This window comes from Mus caroli, unplaced genomic scaffold (genome assembly GCF_978045245.1).
Source record: "Mus caroli unplaced genomic scaffold, Mus_caroli_1 scaffold_17, whole genome shotgun sequence".
In the NCBI taxonomy this organism is placed as follows: domain Eukaryota; kingdom Metazoa; phylum Chordata; class Mammalia; order Rodentia; family Muridae; genus Mus; species Mus caroli.
The window spans coordinates 87687501-87702040 of record NW_028227272.1 but is presented as its reverse complement, the minus strand read 5'-3'; the positions used below and the strand labels follow the sequence as shown (position 1 = coordinate 87702040).

Below are 14540 nucleotides of genomic sequence, written 5' to 3'. Positions count from 1 at the left end.
AGCCTATGGACAGTCACACTGTGTGTTCAGTTTTATTAGTACCTGTTACATTATTTTTCTGCAATTTACTCTCTTTGTTTTTGAAACAAGATTTTACTTTGTAGTCCTGGCTGGCTTGAAACCTGCTTTTCATGTTGCTGGCTGTGAACTTGCAGCGTTCGTCCTGCCTTGATTCTTAAAAGGTTTAATTACACGTAGTCCCTAACGTAAGAAGCACTGGACACGTGTTCTCTTTTGTTTGTGTGAGATCATAACGTACTGTATCCTTTCCCCTGTCACAGTGCACTGATTTACAAGCTTCAGAGTGGCACCGCAGGCTGAATTCCCATCTTCTTTATTGATTGTTGAAAGCATCATCTTATTGAATGGCGTTGTACAATTTTCACTAAAGCTTTAAAAGTCAAAGGCACTTTGAAGTTTCACTAAGGACTTGTTAGTTTCCCTTTGATTTTGTAAATCATAGTAAATAAGAGTAGAGAATTGGGACTGCCCCACACCCACACCACACCACACCACACTCACACAGAGACACTCATCAGGAACCAGTGAGTTTGCCCCTGTCCCCGGGGCCGATTGCTGATTTTATGTTTCTAAATACACAGGCTTTTGGAAGAGGTACATGGGAAGAGGCTTAGGTGCCTGGGTTAATTCTTAGCCTGGCAAGCTTGATTTGTGTTTATGTAAAATGTGGTAGGGCACAGCTGAATTAAAAAACACATTTGAGGGGCTGGAGAGATGGCTCAGCAGTTAAGAGCACTGACTGCTCTTCCAAAGGCCCTGAGTACAAATCCCAGCAACTACGTAGTGGCTCACAACCATCCCTAATGAAATCTGATGCCCTTTTCTGGGGTATTTGAAGACAGCTACAGTGTACTTACATATAATAAATAAATGAATCTTTAAGAAAGAAAGAAAGTAAGAAAGAGAGAGAGAAACGCACTGGAGTAGTGAAATTTGAGTATGCTTTTTATTGTCATTGTAGCAGGATTCTGAGGTGCTTGGAAGCAGTTAAATCTTGTGTTGATGGTCTGTCTCCCTTCTGGGTGGATAGGACAAAATGGGCTACCAGTAGCTCGCAACAGGGCTGGAAATTCTCGGGTCTGTGCCATGTCCCAGCTGGACCATCATGTATCTGAGCTATGTGGTTTCTATGGTGTGTCTCTGCTGTGGATCAATTCCATGATGGATTATCAGAAGTGAGGCTCTCCCCGGGCTCATATCACTAGTAGATGTCATTTGCATGCTGATACATCTTTGAAATCACTCTTTTGTAACTGAGCCTTGTGGCTAATGCTTGTGGCTAATGGTCCCAGACCTCAAAAGTCTATTCCCTGTCTAAAAAATATTAAAAGTTAAAATAGAGTGGGAGGGAAAATCAATTTTGGTCAAATAAGTTTGTTTTTCTACTAAGAAGTGACTGTTGGGCTTTTCAGAATTGGATTCTGGAGATCCTGCAGAATGTCGCCCACATCACCAGATCTGCCTATGAAATCATACGTGACTATAGCCTTTTAACGTGGGTTTTACACATCCTTGAGAGCAGGTAAGTACCTTCTAGATGAGCTGTCTGCTCATGAGACCTCTAAAAATTTAAGTATGAATAGATAGACTGTGTGCAGTAGTGTCCCCTCACACTCTTGTGAACTTACAGTCTAGCTTCTGGAAATGGCCAAATGGTCTTTCTTTGATTAATTCCTGATATTCAGTGTCTGATCTGCTTCTGATCAAAGCGCAGCTGCAATCCCACTGGCCTTTCTGTGTGTTTTATGTCACACCCTCCACTGGGATCAGCTTCATATAGGGTTTGACTTAGCCCGCGTCGTCTGAGCTTCTAGTTCTTGATGGTTTGTGGAAATGCCCAGCAATGGTGGATGAATTCTCAAGCACTGGGAGGGTCGAGCAGGATGGGCCCATGCTGCAGTGGACGATTGGAGCAGAAGGTTCCTTGTCATTCCTGACACAGCAGCACTACCTCGAGGCTCTGCCTGTGACAGGGCAAGTGTATGCCCAAGAGTCGCTGGGTCTTTTAGTTCATTTTTCAAAAGTCATTTTCAACTCTGAGAAGCAAACCCAAATACACAGGCACAACCCCTAGCCCCAGGAACTCTGCATACTTAACAGTCATGTTTTGCTACAATGCTAGATGAATTCTTAAGGGTGCCTGGACCTCATCACAAGAGGTCTGTAGAGCTAGGTGTGGTGGCACATGCCTTTAATCCCAGCACTCGGGAGGCAGAGGCAGGCAGATTTCTGAGTTCGAGGCCAGCCTGGTCTACAGAGTGAGTGCCAGGACAGCCAGAGCTACACAGAGAAACCCTGTCTCGAAAAAACAAAAAAACAAAAAAAAACATACAAAAAAACCTCCCCAAAAACCAAGAGGTCTATGGCATTGCCATTTCATAAACGTGTTGTTGCAGGACATGGTTGTTCGTTATCTTTAACCAAGAGGATTAAATGTTCCTTTCTCCTAATACAAAAACTAGCTGTTCATACCTGGAGATAAACACCAGTGGAGATTGGCATTTAAAAGGGTATTTTTCTAAAATTTCTTTTGTAGACTTAGTGGTTGGTTCTTATAATCACTCAGGAGGCTGTGGCAGAGGATATCAGGGAGTCGCGAGGCCAGTCTGAGCTACAGTGCAAGTCCTTGTTTCAAAAAAAAGCAAATAGAATAAGATCTTTCAAAGAGAAAGTAACAGCTTAAACCTCGTCTTCCAACATCAACAACTTCAAAACTATTTCAGATTTTTTAATAAGGCATAGTTGGCTAGTTGCCTGTCCCACAATAACTTTGTTTATGCTCAAATCGCTACCATACTCACAATGCTATGCCTACTGTGCTTTGGGGGCTTGGGGTAGTTTTCTGGTTAGAAAGCGGTCTAGCCTGAGGCTGCATTTCTACGTGAGGCACCATGCCTTTACTGACTGGGTGTGCTCTGTATGAGGGGCAAGCAGGTTGGATTACCAAGGCAGGCCTATTACCAGGGTTCTGTCTCCTTCGTGGTCCTTGTCCCACAGTGATCTACACTACTGCCATGTTTGGTTTCAGATTTGTAGAGACTCAGCTGCTGTCCAACGTGATCTCCTTGTTACACACCCTGTGGGTGACCAACCTGGGCAACAGAGCGCCAGAGGAGAGAAGCCAGCCACCTCGCCAGGTTGGCTCCCAGGAATCCGAGAAGATGCTTGCCTTGCACATGGTCAGTGAGTTCCTGTATGTCCTCATTGCGCTTGCAAAGCACCTGAGGTGAGCCCACCCCTGCCAGGAGATCCCCTACTGTCTAATCCAAGGCTGTTGCTTATTCCTTTCTGTCACTTGAGCCAAGGTGTGTGGATCAGGCCAGAGGGCCTTGTCACCATCGGGATATCTGTTGTAGCAACATCTTGATTGTCATTTCAGCCTCCAGGGTTCTTATGAAGGCCCTGAAAACTTAGCAGACTGTTAAAACCCACAATCCATCATGGTAGGGCAGTTTTAATATCTGGGTTGCACCCCGCTTCAACCTCACCATGCTGAACAAAATGAAGACACAGAAAAGCATGTTTTCTGTGACCTTAGCCTCAGCCAGGGTGCCACAAGCTTCCCCCATACCTCTCCAGCCTCCAGAGATGCGTGTATCTATCCGTGGGTTCCTCAACATTTCAGTCCTGTCAGCTGATCTTGGAATCAGGCTCTTGGTTTCCTCCGGGGAGCTAAATTCTCCTCAGAGTCATTGTTGGAGAAAACACTGTGTGTTTAAATTTCCCATGTCAGGAGTTGATTTGTGTCAACAGAGCAAAAGTTTGACTTAAAAAAAATGAGACTCAGAATGAAGGTTTTTTTTTTTTCCATAAGAAAAAGTAATTTGTTTCATGTTGTCGCAAATTAAATTAAAGTTTTGCTGGACAACCATACCACTTACTTTGGGGTTGTCTGGCACATTGCTGTTCAACAACTTAGGTCCTTTGGAAATTACAGTTTGGTGTTTAACCTTGTAATGTAGCAAGAGCTATTAAAAGATCAGAGAGCTCTTTCCTCCGCTGAGCATCTCAGGCTTTGCCTGTAAGGTGGTACTGCATGGGACCTGCCTGAGCTAGAGAGGGATTGGCATCCGAGGGTAGAGAGCACTGTGTCACTGCCATGGCCCTGGCCCTGTCTTCCTGCCTGGTGTCCTCCCCTTGAGCCTAGGGGTTCCAAAGAGGTTCCTCTTCCAGCACAGTTGAGACTCCAGGTCTCCCCAGAGTACCTCACTTTTCCTCTTCCATGTCCCGAGCCCTCACTTGTCTGTTAAAAGTTTGTGTGACTCTGACTGCATTGGACTGGTCAGGACAGGGTTAGCTTCTGCTCAGTCTATACCATTGACTTCCAAACAGGCCCACCTTGGCTTCCGCCCAACTGATGAACTTCTTTTGGACACTTGAATCTGTGCTGAGTTATCGGGCCACCATCATAAAATTATTCAAGGACATGGGTCGATTCACTGTGAACAAGGTGGCACTTTCTACTAAAGACGTCCTGATCCTCTTACACAAGTGGAGCCTCATTGAAAGAGACACAAAGCTGCAAGGGGAGCTGAAAGCAGTCATTGAGCAGCACCAAGCCAAGGACCTACTGAGTAAGTCACCTCCTTGCCGCCCCAGCCACCTGGCTCCACCTGGAGCAGCCAGCATGCCTCTCCTTGGCTAGTTCCAGAGCTGACAGGGCACAGACATGGATATGACGACCTAGGTTTGGATTCCAGCCCCATTGCCTAGGGGTCTTGTTTGCCTTTAGATAAGACAATACCCAAGTGTGTTAGCTTTCTGTCACTGTGACAGAGTACCTAAAAAGATAACTTTACGGGATCAAGGATTTTATCCTTTGTGTGTTTCGGTCTATGGTTGCTTAGCCCCAGTGATCCGGGCCTGTGTTGTTGTAGACTGTGCTGATGGAAGCCTCTGGGAGTTGCACACTTCACAGCAGCCAGCAAGTGGGACGAGGGAGGAGAAAAGGGAGTCCAAGCCCAGGTGCAGCCTTTAAGGGCGCACTGCCTGGGACCTGCTTCCCAGAGTTCCCACACCCCTTAAGCTATGAGTGTGTAAATGTTGTAGTCCCTTCACCCTCCACCGTCCTGAACCATTCACTTCAGTACTGCTGCCTTGGGAGCAAACCTAAACCACAAAGGCTTTGGGAATGTCTAAGATCCAAACCATAATATGAGAGTGTGGAGGCGCTCACCTATAGAGGAGGTGCCTAAGACCGAGTTGTTTTCACTGAGTCCTCCAGGGCAAAGTCAAAAGACCAGAGTGGAGAGGCCCAGGCACATGGACGTGGTGGCTCATGGTCAGCCAGATGAGTATGCCAGGCCCAAGTGAGCATGCACACCCAACCCAGTGCTTACTCAGGAGGAGCTGTGCACACGGCAACCCTAGCTTACCTCCTTTTCTGTCTGTGCTTCTAGAAATGCTCAAGGATAAGAGCAGGCCTATGGTAGCTGCCCAGGCCCGAGGCCCACGAGGCCGGAAGAAGAGGCATGGAGGGCTGGAGGAGACTGCTGAGCCCCAGCTGGAAGCATCTGGTTTGGAGAAATGCAAGGACCTCCTGAGGGCCATACTGACCCACTGGGGGCCCGGTGACCCCTTGCCTGAACCCACACAGGGGTCTGTGGGCCAGGCTATCCCCAAGAGTAAAATACTGGGCTCTGCGCATGCTGCTGTTTCTTTGGTGGCCAGCTGGGTGCTTCGGTCATTGGCTGAGCGCCCTGTCAGCAGGGCAGAGGTCACAAGACTCCTTGACTGGCTCAAGAGCCACATTTTGCCACAGCCAATGGTAGTAGCTGACCTTCTCGGGGACAGCGCCGTGAAGACTGGCATCTTTAAGCTGTATAGTCATCACTGCAGTGTCCAGGGCCTCGTGGGACCTGCACAGGATGTGGCCTGCAAGTTCAGCATGGTCATGCTGCAGTTGTTGGTGGCCCAGGGCTGGAAAGAGAGCCCTTTCCACTCGGTGGCAGAGGCCCTGTGTCTTGATTCTCTGAATGAAAAGGAAGAAGCCAAACGAGGTAACGTGGGCTTTTTTGTCACAACTAGAGACATATGTGGGGTAGGCGAGGCTTCAGCTTCGAACTCTGACATTTAGCTGGTCCCTTACCAAGACTGGGAGTGACAGAGAGGGAGTGTAAAGAAGAGGAAGTCTTTCTCCTTAATGACAGTCGTGTTTATGATAAGCACCCTTAGAACCTTAGGGTCACTATGATGGTTTGTATAGACTCGGACCAGGGAGTGGCACTGTTAGAAGGTGTGGCCCTGTTGGAGTACATGTGTCACTGTGGGTGTGGGCTATAAGACCCTCATCCTAGCTGCCTGGAAGCCAGCGTTCCACTAGCAGCCTTCAGATGAAGATGTAGAACTCTCAGCTCCTCCTGCATCATGCCTGCCTGGATGCTGCCCTGCTCCCGCCTTGATGATAATGGACTGAATCTCTGAACCTGTAAGCCAGCTCCAATTAAGTGTTGTCCGTAGAAGAGTTGCCTTGGTCAAGGTATCTGTTCACAGCAGTAAAACCCTAACTGAGACAATCCCTCAAGGGACACTGACCCTAGAGAGTAGAGTGTTTTGATGGCAACTGAACACAGGGCTGCTGTGCCCCATGGTGAGCATGCACAGGTACCCACACAGGCAGTGGTGGTTGGCCTTCAGCTGGCATCCAGAGGCTCGGATGCAGGGCTGAGCGAATGGGTGACCGGCTCTGGCCTTGGTGGCTGAGATGGAGTGGTAGGTGTGCCCTCAATTTGGGAGAATGGACTCTGTCACAGGGAAGGAAAGGCTGGGCTGTGACCTCGCCTGATAGCAGAAGGGGCCCATCACTTTCTCAGCTAGCTGCAGCAGGAATAGAGGCTTTCTGCCTGGAAGCCTCACCTTTCCCTCAATGTGCTCTTTAAGGTGGGAATTGCCAAGTCAGGGATGGCCCTAGGCACGAGACCTCAGACCAGGTCGGGACTTAGAGCACCTTCTCTTTAAGGTGTATACCAGCCATCAGAAGAAGAAAGCTTACACGTGGTAGAGAGGACAGCACAAAGTGGAGATTCATTTTTACCCATGTGCTCACCTGTGCTTACACAGGTTTTGGCAGAGCATATCTGGCAGTTGTGCAAAGCCCTGGTGCATTGTGGGTGGGTGGTTGGCTTTCCATCTGAGCAAGTGCGCATCCTAATGGCTTTGTCTGACTCCCCAGCTCCTGCAGCGTTCCTGGTGTCTCTGTATGTCAAGGACATGTGGCTGGGGGCCCAGCAGCCAGATACCTTCCTTGCTCACATCCGAATGGTCTGTGAGGCTGCAAAGGACATGCCACTTGATGAGCCGGAGGCCATTGTTGTGCTCTGCAGGAACGTGGACTCCTCAGCCCAGTGCTTGACTCACTCCTGCTGAACAGAGCCCCAGTGAGTTCCAGGAAGCTTTAAGTGGGTTCTGAGACAGACAAAAACTGATACATGCAACTATTTTCCAGCAAGAAAGCTAAGAGGACTTTATTCAGCTGAACAACAAGTAAGCCCTTATAGTCAGATCTAGTGACTGAGGCACTGCCAGGCCGTGAGGACCATGGAGGTCTCAGATGGCTGCCGTCCCCTCCCCTGAAGGCCCTGACAGAAGAGCTAGGTGCTGGTCATAGATTGCTATTAAAGCTGAAATGTGAAAGCTCTTGTGTCTTCGGTTGTACATGACACATGTGTAAAGTTGCCTCTGTTTGCTGTTTTATTTAAGAATGTTGAGTCCCTAAGGTAGAAACCTCTACTTTGGGAAGACATCCTATTTTTTTAAAGTTATATTTCAAAGAGGATTTTTGAGTTTTATAATGTTTTGATAATAAATAGCTATTTTTGTGACTTGCTTTTGCACTTTGTTTCATTTTACAACCTATTTTTATTCCAGAGACCTGCATTCTAGTTCAGAATTTAACTTTTATGGTTCACTGTTACTAGGTGTTGTCCCTGATAGAAGTCAGTGTGAAATTTCATGGATTTTTGCAGATAAAATACTTGTACACGCTGGTCCCTTGGGTTTGATGTGCCACTTGGGGGCTGGTGATTTAGTGTGTCTGTGCGGAGTGTATGTAGTACTGAGAATGGCTTGGTTTTGTTTACATTGATCTGTGCATGTGTGTCATCTTGTTACACAGACATGGGTGTATAAAGACAAGGGTCATTTACCTAAAGCAGAGAACACGCGGGAAGCCGGAGGGCACTGGGTGGAGAGCCGACTTTAGATTGCAGTTTACCGAGGCTGTCCTGCTTCCTGTGCACCTCTGACTAGCACGCAGAGACACACTGGCTGAAAAGACAGGATCAGGAGTGTGTCCCTACAGCCCAGGCCCCTGAAAGCAAAGGAGAGGGCCACCAGACCCCAGCAAGTTTCCACAGCCTCTCACAAGCTCCATCTTCTGCCTCCCCTAAGTTCAAGGACTCCGGTCCTGTGAGGTGACCTCACCTGCAGTCTGATGGCACCAGCCGCCCTTGGCTTGACCCTGGGTCCAGGTAGGCTATGGTGAAAAGTCAGCTCGAGTTCCCTCCCTTTCCCTCTCCTGGCAGTCTGGTCAGATCACAGGGACACCGGTGGCCTTAGGTGGTGGCAGTGACTGCAGAGCAGATCCAAGCTCAGGAGCCGCTCTTCTCTCCATCTTCTGTTTAACTTCACTGTCTCCAAGTCTGGCGAGAACACGCCTGGCCCTCACCCCGTGGAGAGTAAGTGGCATGTGACCTTCTGCGCACGGCATTGTGTTCTACAGCTGGCCTTCTGCACCTACAGTCCACATCTGTGAGACTAAGCGGATCACCTCTACTGACTGGTGGAGGCTTCTCTTGTCTTCAGCTAAGCAGTGCGGTCACCGCACACTTGACCTTCCCACTGCGCTGGATGGAGGCGGTACAAGATGTCAAAGTGTGCCAGAAGTGATTCTGTGTTAAAATGCTGCCGTTTCACAGAAGGGATCCAGGTTTTGCCATTACCCCACCCCCATCAGTACCAAGAGGCTGCCTTAGCATAAACACTGGTGAAAAGGGACAACCATCATTTAAGAATAAAGCCTACCATCTCCCTGACTACGGCCCAGAGGTGCACCTCTCGGTTTTTGGGGCCTTGTGTCTCATCAACCAGGCCTTTCATACTAGAGACCTAGTTGTTTCAGGCCCTCAGAGCCACAGTCCCACAAAGTAGCATCTGAAATGGGAAGGTACCTGCTAGCTTTGAGAACTCAACATTCTGAGGCAGTGCTGAAGGCTGGCTGGCTCCCTCGGATTCAGGCCCTGCTTCTGAGACGCTCCAGAGGGGCTCTGTCAAGAAAGGCTGTGGGGCAGGGGAGCTGTGATCCAGGGGAGCTGGCCCGGGGGGATACACACCATGTCAGTGGAGGGCACACGGGAGGTCTGCAGGCTTCCCTGGCATCCTCATGGGAGTGCGTGTACCAAGTGTGCGCAGACAGAGGGTGAGAGATAGAGGGAAGCAAAGGTTTCTTTATCCTAATTCACATTTTATTTTCCTGTGTATCCCTAAGCAAATGTAAGCAGGAGGCAGGCTAAGCATGCTCAACAGAGTCAGCTGTGTCTAGGGCAGCTCCTGCATCCTAGCCGCACTATTACTGTGTGTGATGGTCCTCTTTGTAAACTTGGTTTTGTCCTGGTCAGTTTCCTGCTATATTCAAGGCCATTGTAAACAGCCCTAAAAAAGAAGTAGCTGCCTGGGTTGGTTTGAGTTCACCGCTTTGCTTGAGCCCGACTGGCTCTCTGGCATCATCCGTTGTACAGGTGAGATGTTCTGTCTCCAGGCTCACCACTGCTTGAGTGTGAGGTCAGCTGGTGCCCTGGGACCCCCATCCTGAACCTGGTCCTAGGGGAGAGCCAGGGGCCCCAGGGCTGAGGCAGAAGGACTCTGCTGCGTTAACCACTGGTCAGTGCCAGCTCTCCTTCCTGGCTCCTCTGTAGTCTGCAGGGAGGCCCTCCGGAGGCACAGGGGGAGGTTGAAACTGTGAGTCCACGGACATATTGGCTGGGGTTGGGGACTGTGCCTGTGGACAGAGCAAACAAGAGGCAAACATCAAGGGATTGGCTAGAGAATAGCTCTTAGCTCGAGGGTTTATCTGTCCCTATCTGGCCTGAGCCTGTGGGGAAGCCGAGGAGCCAGAGACACTCGGTGTCTTGTTGGGAGCCAGGCCCTGAGTCCCTTCATATCTGAGCGCCTGTATTCATCTCTCCTCAGGCATCCGGCCACATGCCTAAGTCAGCTCGTTTCATGGCCACACTAATGGACCTTAGCTAAGAAATCTGTCTTTTCTGGGTTCCCAGGCCCTGGGGGTGCTGGAGACAGTGAACATGGCCGCCTGGCATGGACTTCAGCCACTACTCCCTACCTAAACCTGCCTTGGATGTTATTCACAGAATGGGATGGTACTGCCTCATAAGTGGCGGCAGGGGGTGCAGGGGCCAGTGACAGGCTTGGCTGGAGAGCTGCTCTCCATGTGGCTGCAATGCTAACACAATGAAGGCCATGGCCAGGGGTAGGGGAGAGCTGCTGGGGGCCAAGCCACCATCAATCAGTGTGAGTCTGTCTTATCTCTGAGTGGGGGTGGGGTCCTTATACAGAGCCTCGGGAACCTTTGCTTTCTTCTTAGGTTTCTAAAAATAATCAGGCTTATGTGTGTCCGTGTAAGTGTATGACACCCAAAGAGTCCAGAGGAGGATACGCGATCCCCTGGAGTTGGGTATCAGGCAGTTGTAAACTGGGGACCCAACTTGGGTCATCTGGAGGAACAGCAAGTGTCCTTAATTACTGCGCCATCTCTTCAGCCGTGTGTGTGTGTGTGTGTGTGTGTGTGTGTGTGTGTGTGTGTTACTTCCCCACCACAAATACATACACTCAAACACATGAGTGCACGCATGCGCACACACTCCTATCTAGAGCTCCATGTAGACCTCAAACTCACAGAGATCTCCCTGCTTCTGCATTTCAAAAGCTGGGGCAGCAGTTACAAGGTAGACTAATCTAGAAGGCCAATTACCCAGCACCAGAGAATCTCCATACGGTGAACTAGCCTTAGCGCTCGGAGCTTCCAAAGTTCACCTCTCACTTAAGCAGTAGGGATTGACCAAGAGACAGTGACCAGAGACACCTTAGCTAGGGACCTGTATTTCTTGTGAGCCCATCAACAACATTTAACTGGCTCCTGGCGTTATTTTGGGCTTTATTTTCCTTTAACCATTTTATATTACAAAGTCCATACATGCAAGATGTTACCCAGGGCTCCTTAATATCAGTATGCATCTGTCACCACGCTAATTTTAAAATAATGACACCATTCCCAAGAAAACCTCATTCTAGATGCTTGTCTTCCCAGGCAGTTCTTGCTTGGATCCGGAAAGAAGGGTTTTTAAACTTAATTTTATTTTTAATTTTAATTTTCCTTTGCGCCAGTGGCTGGAACAATTTCTTCCTTTGACCTACTGTCCCCCGAGCCCGAGGTGACTACCAGTCTCCCCTCTGTCTCTGGCCTTGCCTGCTGTAGATATTTCACATGAAGGGAATGAGGCAATATGGTTTATGTTTGTCTTCTTGTACTCAGCGGGATGTTTCCAAGGGAGAGTCATGAATGGTCTACTTGTGAGGACATGCTAAGTGGGTCTCTCAGTGGTCTCTGTGCAGACATCACAGGCTGTACTCACATAAACTTGTGGAACCACTTCTGTATGTACTGATTGTCATTGTGAGGCCATTATCTGCTCGTTCACGTTAGCATGAACGAGTGCAGATCCTGTGGATGCCCTACAATACTACCGGTCAACTTCTGCATTTGTCCCAAGGCCTGCCTTCCTACTTACCTCATCTGCGGGGAGCCCGACCAGGACATGTAGAGCAGGATGAGGAAGAGGAGCACCACGAAGGTAGCCAGGCTCAGCCACAGGGCAATGATGATGGAATCTGCAGGAAGGGACAGAATCAGCTGAGTCCACCAGGCAGCCGAATGGTCCTCAGCCAGAAGTCAGGAGACAGTGCATCCCAGAGCCAGTGACTGCGTGGAAATGGTGTCTCTGCTAGCTCTTAACACTGGGAAGGTTTCCAGTAACAGCCTGGGGAGGAAAGAAGTGTACGCACAGCTTCTCCTCGGCTGATGGCAAACTAAGTGTTATCTCAGGCTCCGCACAAGCTTTCTCCAGCAGCCACTGCTGCTTGGAAGAAGAATCCCTAGTGGTGAGTTTACGACTTGTTGAATAATAAGACTCTTGCTGAGCCTTGGTGACAGGCCCCAGGAGGGACAGCATCAGGGACCCCATTCCCAAAACCTAGAAGAACTTCCCAGGGCCTGTTAGAGGTCAAGGCCTTTACCCCTGTGGAGAAGTGATCTGGCACCTGGTTCCGTGGATGGAACTGGCTAGTGACTCAGGTAGAGAAGCAACAGTCACTGTTGTACCCAGCACCGTGACCGTATGTATGGCTCAGGGCAAGAGGAAACCAGAAAATAGGCTTAGTCTCCTCTGTCCCTGTGGAGAGCCTGGCAGGTCAGAAGGCTCCAGGTCAGGAGCGTTTGGCAGGTGGCTGGGGAATGTTCATATAATGGGGGTTAGGGGGTGGTTACCTATATCTGTGAGAATGACAAGGTAATCTCAAGACAACGTGTCCAAGCTAGATACCCCTCAATGTGTGGCCGAAAGAGGCTGTTGAGGAGTAGTAACCCAGTGGGTACTTACTAAGCACAGAGCCCTGCAGTGCAGCCTTCTCTTAATGTGAGTTGCTACACAGATGTTGAGAGCTAGCACAAAAGACGGTCTCACCTTGCATCAAAACAAAAGGTTCTTTATGAATACAGACAGATGAGCAACCATACACAGAAATCACCATATGAGAGATGTGTAAGTTATCTAAGTGGATGGGAATGGGGCTCTGGGCATACATATTGACACCCCTGCTCTTAGGACTCCCAACCATTCCGAGGCGAGGAGTGCTAGCGAGTGGGCACAACATCCTCAGATGCTTACGCCCACGATGGAAGCCCATGGTATGCCCATAGAGCCCGCACAATGCTGCCACGACCGTCAGTCATCTCCAGATGATTCCCAGGACCCAGTTTAACATGGGTGCATACAGACAGCTGCTGTGTTCCATAGGGAATAAGGGCAGAGAACCATCTGTCTATTTCTAGTACGTATCTGATGCTGTGTTCTGTAGGGAATAAGCGCGAGAGAAGAGTCTGTCTATTTTTAATACATATCTGATTTTTTTCTAAGTAATGACAATCTGTGAATATATATCATTGGCCATATTTGAAAAGAAAATGCTCTCTCTGTTTCCTATTACCCAGACAGGTAGAGAAACAGAAGATTTGTGAAGTGGACCTCGGACCCTAACAGGTAATGTCAAAACTGAGGCTTAGGACAGAGGAGGCGATTCCTCTGGTAAAGAGCCTACTGTGCATGCGTGAGGACTTGTGGTCAGATCCCAGGCTCGCATGGAAAATCTAGGTGCTCATCTGTAACCCTACTGCTGGGAGCTAGGAGTGAAGCAAGGGGATCCCCAGAGATCACCGGCCGGTCAGCAGTTGATGAGCTCCTGGGCTTCAGGTTTAATGAGTCACCCTGTCTTAATAAAGTTAAGTGGCAAGGGATTGAGGAAAGATGTCCACCAGCATATGTGTGCTTGCACACTGTACTACACACACACACACACACACACACTCGGGAGGGGGTGCTATACTTTGATAAAGACACAAGCCCCTGCCTTTTAATACATCAGTCCTTTACAGCATTCACATGCCAGGGACGCAAGGACAGCAAAGGCCCATCGCTGGCCCTTGTGTCTTCTCCCTTTTCTGTCCCTAGGTTAAGAACCATGGAGCAGTTTTAGAGGGTCTCTGGGCTCCTGGGAAGAGGGAGATCATAAAGAATGTCCTACATTGAAAGATGCCAGGTCCAAAGGAAACTCCAGTTCTCCAGCCCACAAAAGGCCATCCAAGTATCCAGAAATGAGCTCAAGCAGGGGTGTAGGAGGGGTTCTGCCAGTTAGACAAAAGCTGGCGTTCCTCGGGATCTTTGTGAAACTGGTTCTCATCTGCCAAAAGGAGTTTCCCTTACCTCTGGCAGAAGGGACTTAAGGCTATCTATCTGTGGTGTCTCTTAGCACATCAAAGCTCATGCCAGCCTCCAGGCTGCCTCAGTATCACAAGGTAGACATTTCATGAAGCCTTTGCCCTTCTCACGGGCCCTTCCATAGCCTCCCTCCAGCTCACGGCTTCTCTACCCTCACCCTTCTCACCCGCCCTTCCATAGCTTCTGTGACCTCTGTCCAGGTCGCAGGCTTCTCTACCATCAAGCCCTTCTATAGCCTCCAGAGCCTCCCTCCAGCTCACAGCTTCTCTACCCTCAGCTTCTCCTCCTCCTCATAACCTGTTCTTCCTGCTGTTCCCGCCCCGCCCTGCCCTGCCCTGCTCTGCTCTGCTCTGCTCTCGCTGTTTTCTCTATTCTGTCTCTTGTTTTATTCCCACACCCCAAAGGCTGCCCTGGCCATGCCCTGCCTGCCCGCCGTGTCCTGTCCTGCCTGCCCAT

The 14540-nt window shown here is 49.4% G+C and overlaps 2 protein-coding genes across 2 annotated transcripts in view; one reads left to right on the top strand and one right to left on the bottom strand.

Moving 5' to 3' along the window:
- Positions 1-7816, top strand: part of Urb1 (URB1 ribosome biogenesis factor) — a 60426-nt gene extending 52610 nt beyond the window's left edge. The window contains exons 35-39 of the mRNA XM_021184858.2: positions 1434-1543; positions 3050-3247; positions 4354-4595; positions 5421-6020; positions 7193-7816. Of these exons, the coding sequence (XP_021040517.1) occupies positions 1434-1543; positions 3050-3247; positions 4354-4595; positions 5421-6020; positions 7193-7386 (1344 nt within the window). The 3' untranslated portion in view covers positions 7387-7816. The remainder of the gene's footprint in view (positions 1-1433; positions 1544-3049; positions 3248-4353; positions 4596-5420; positions 6021-7192) is intronic.
- Positions 7817-9643: 1827 nt separating this feature from the next.
- The window catches only part of Mrap (melanocortin 2 receptor accessory protein), an 11348-nt gene continuing 6451 nt past the window's right edge, over positions 9644-14540 (bottom strand). The window contains exons 2-3 of the mRNA XM_021185564.3: positions 11823-11922; positions 9644-10015 (exon numbers count right to left, since the gene is read on the bottom strand). Coding sequence (XP_021041223.1) covers positions 9838-10015; positions 11823-11922 — 278 coding nt within the window. The 3' untranslated portion in view covers positions 9644-9837. The remainder of the gene's footprint in view (positions 10016-11822; positions 11923-14540) is intronic.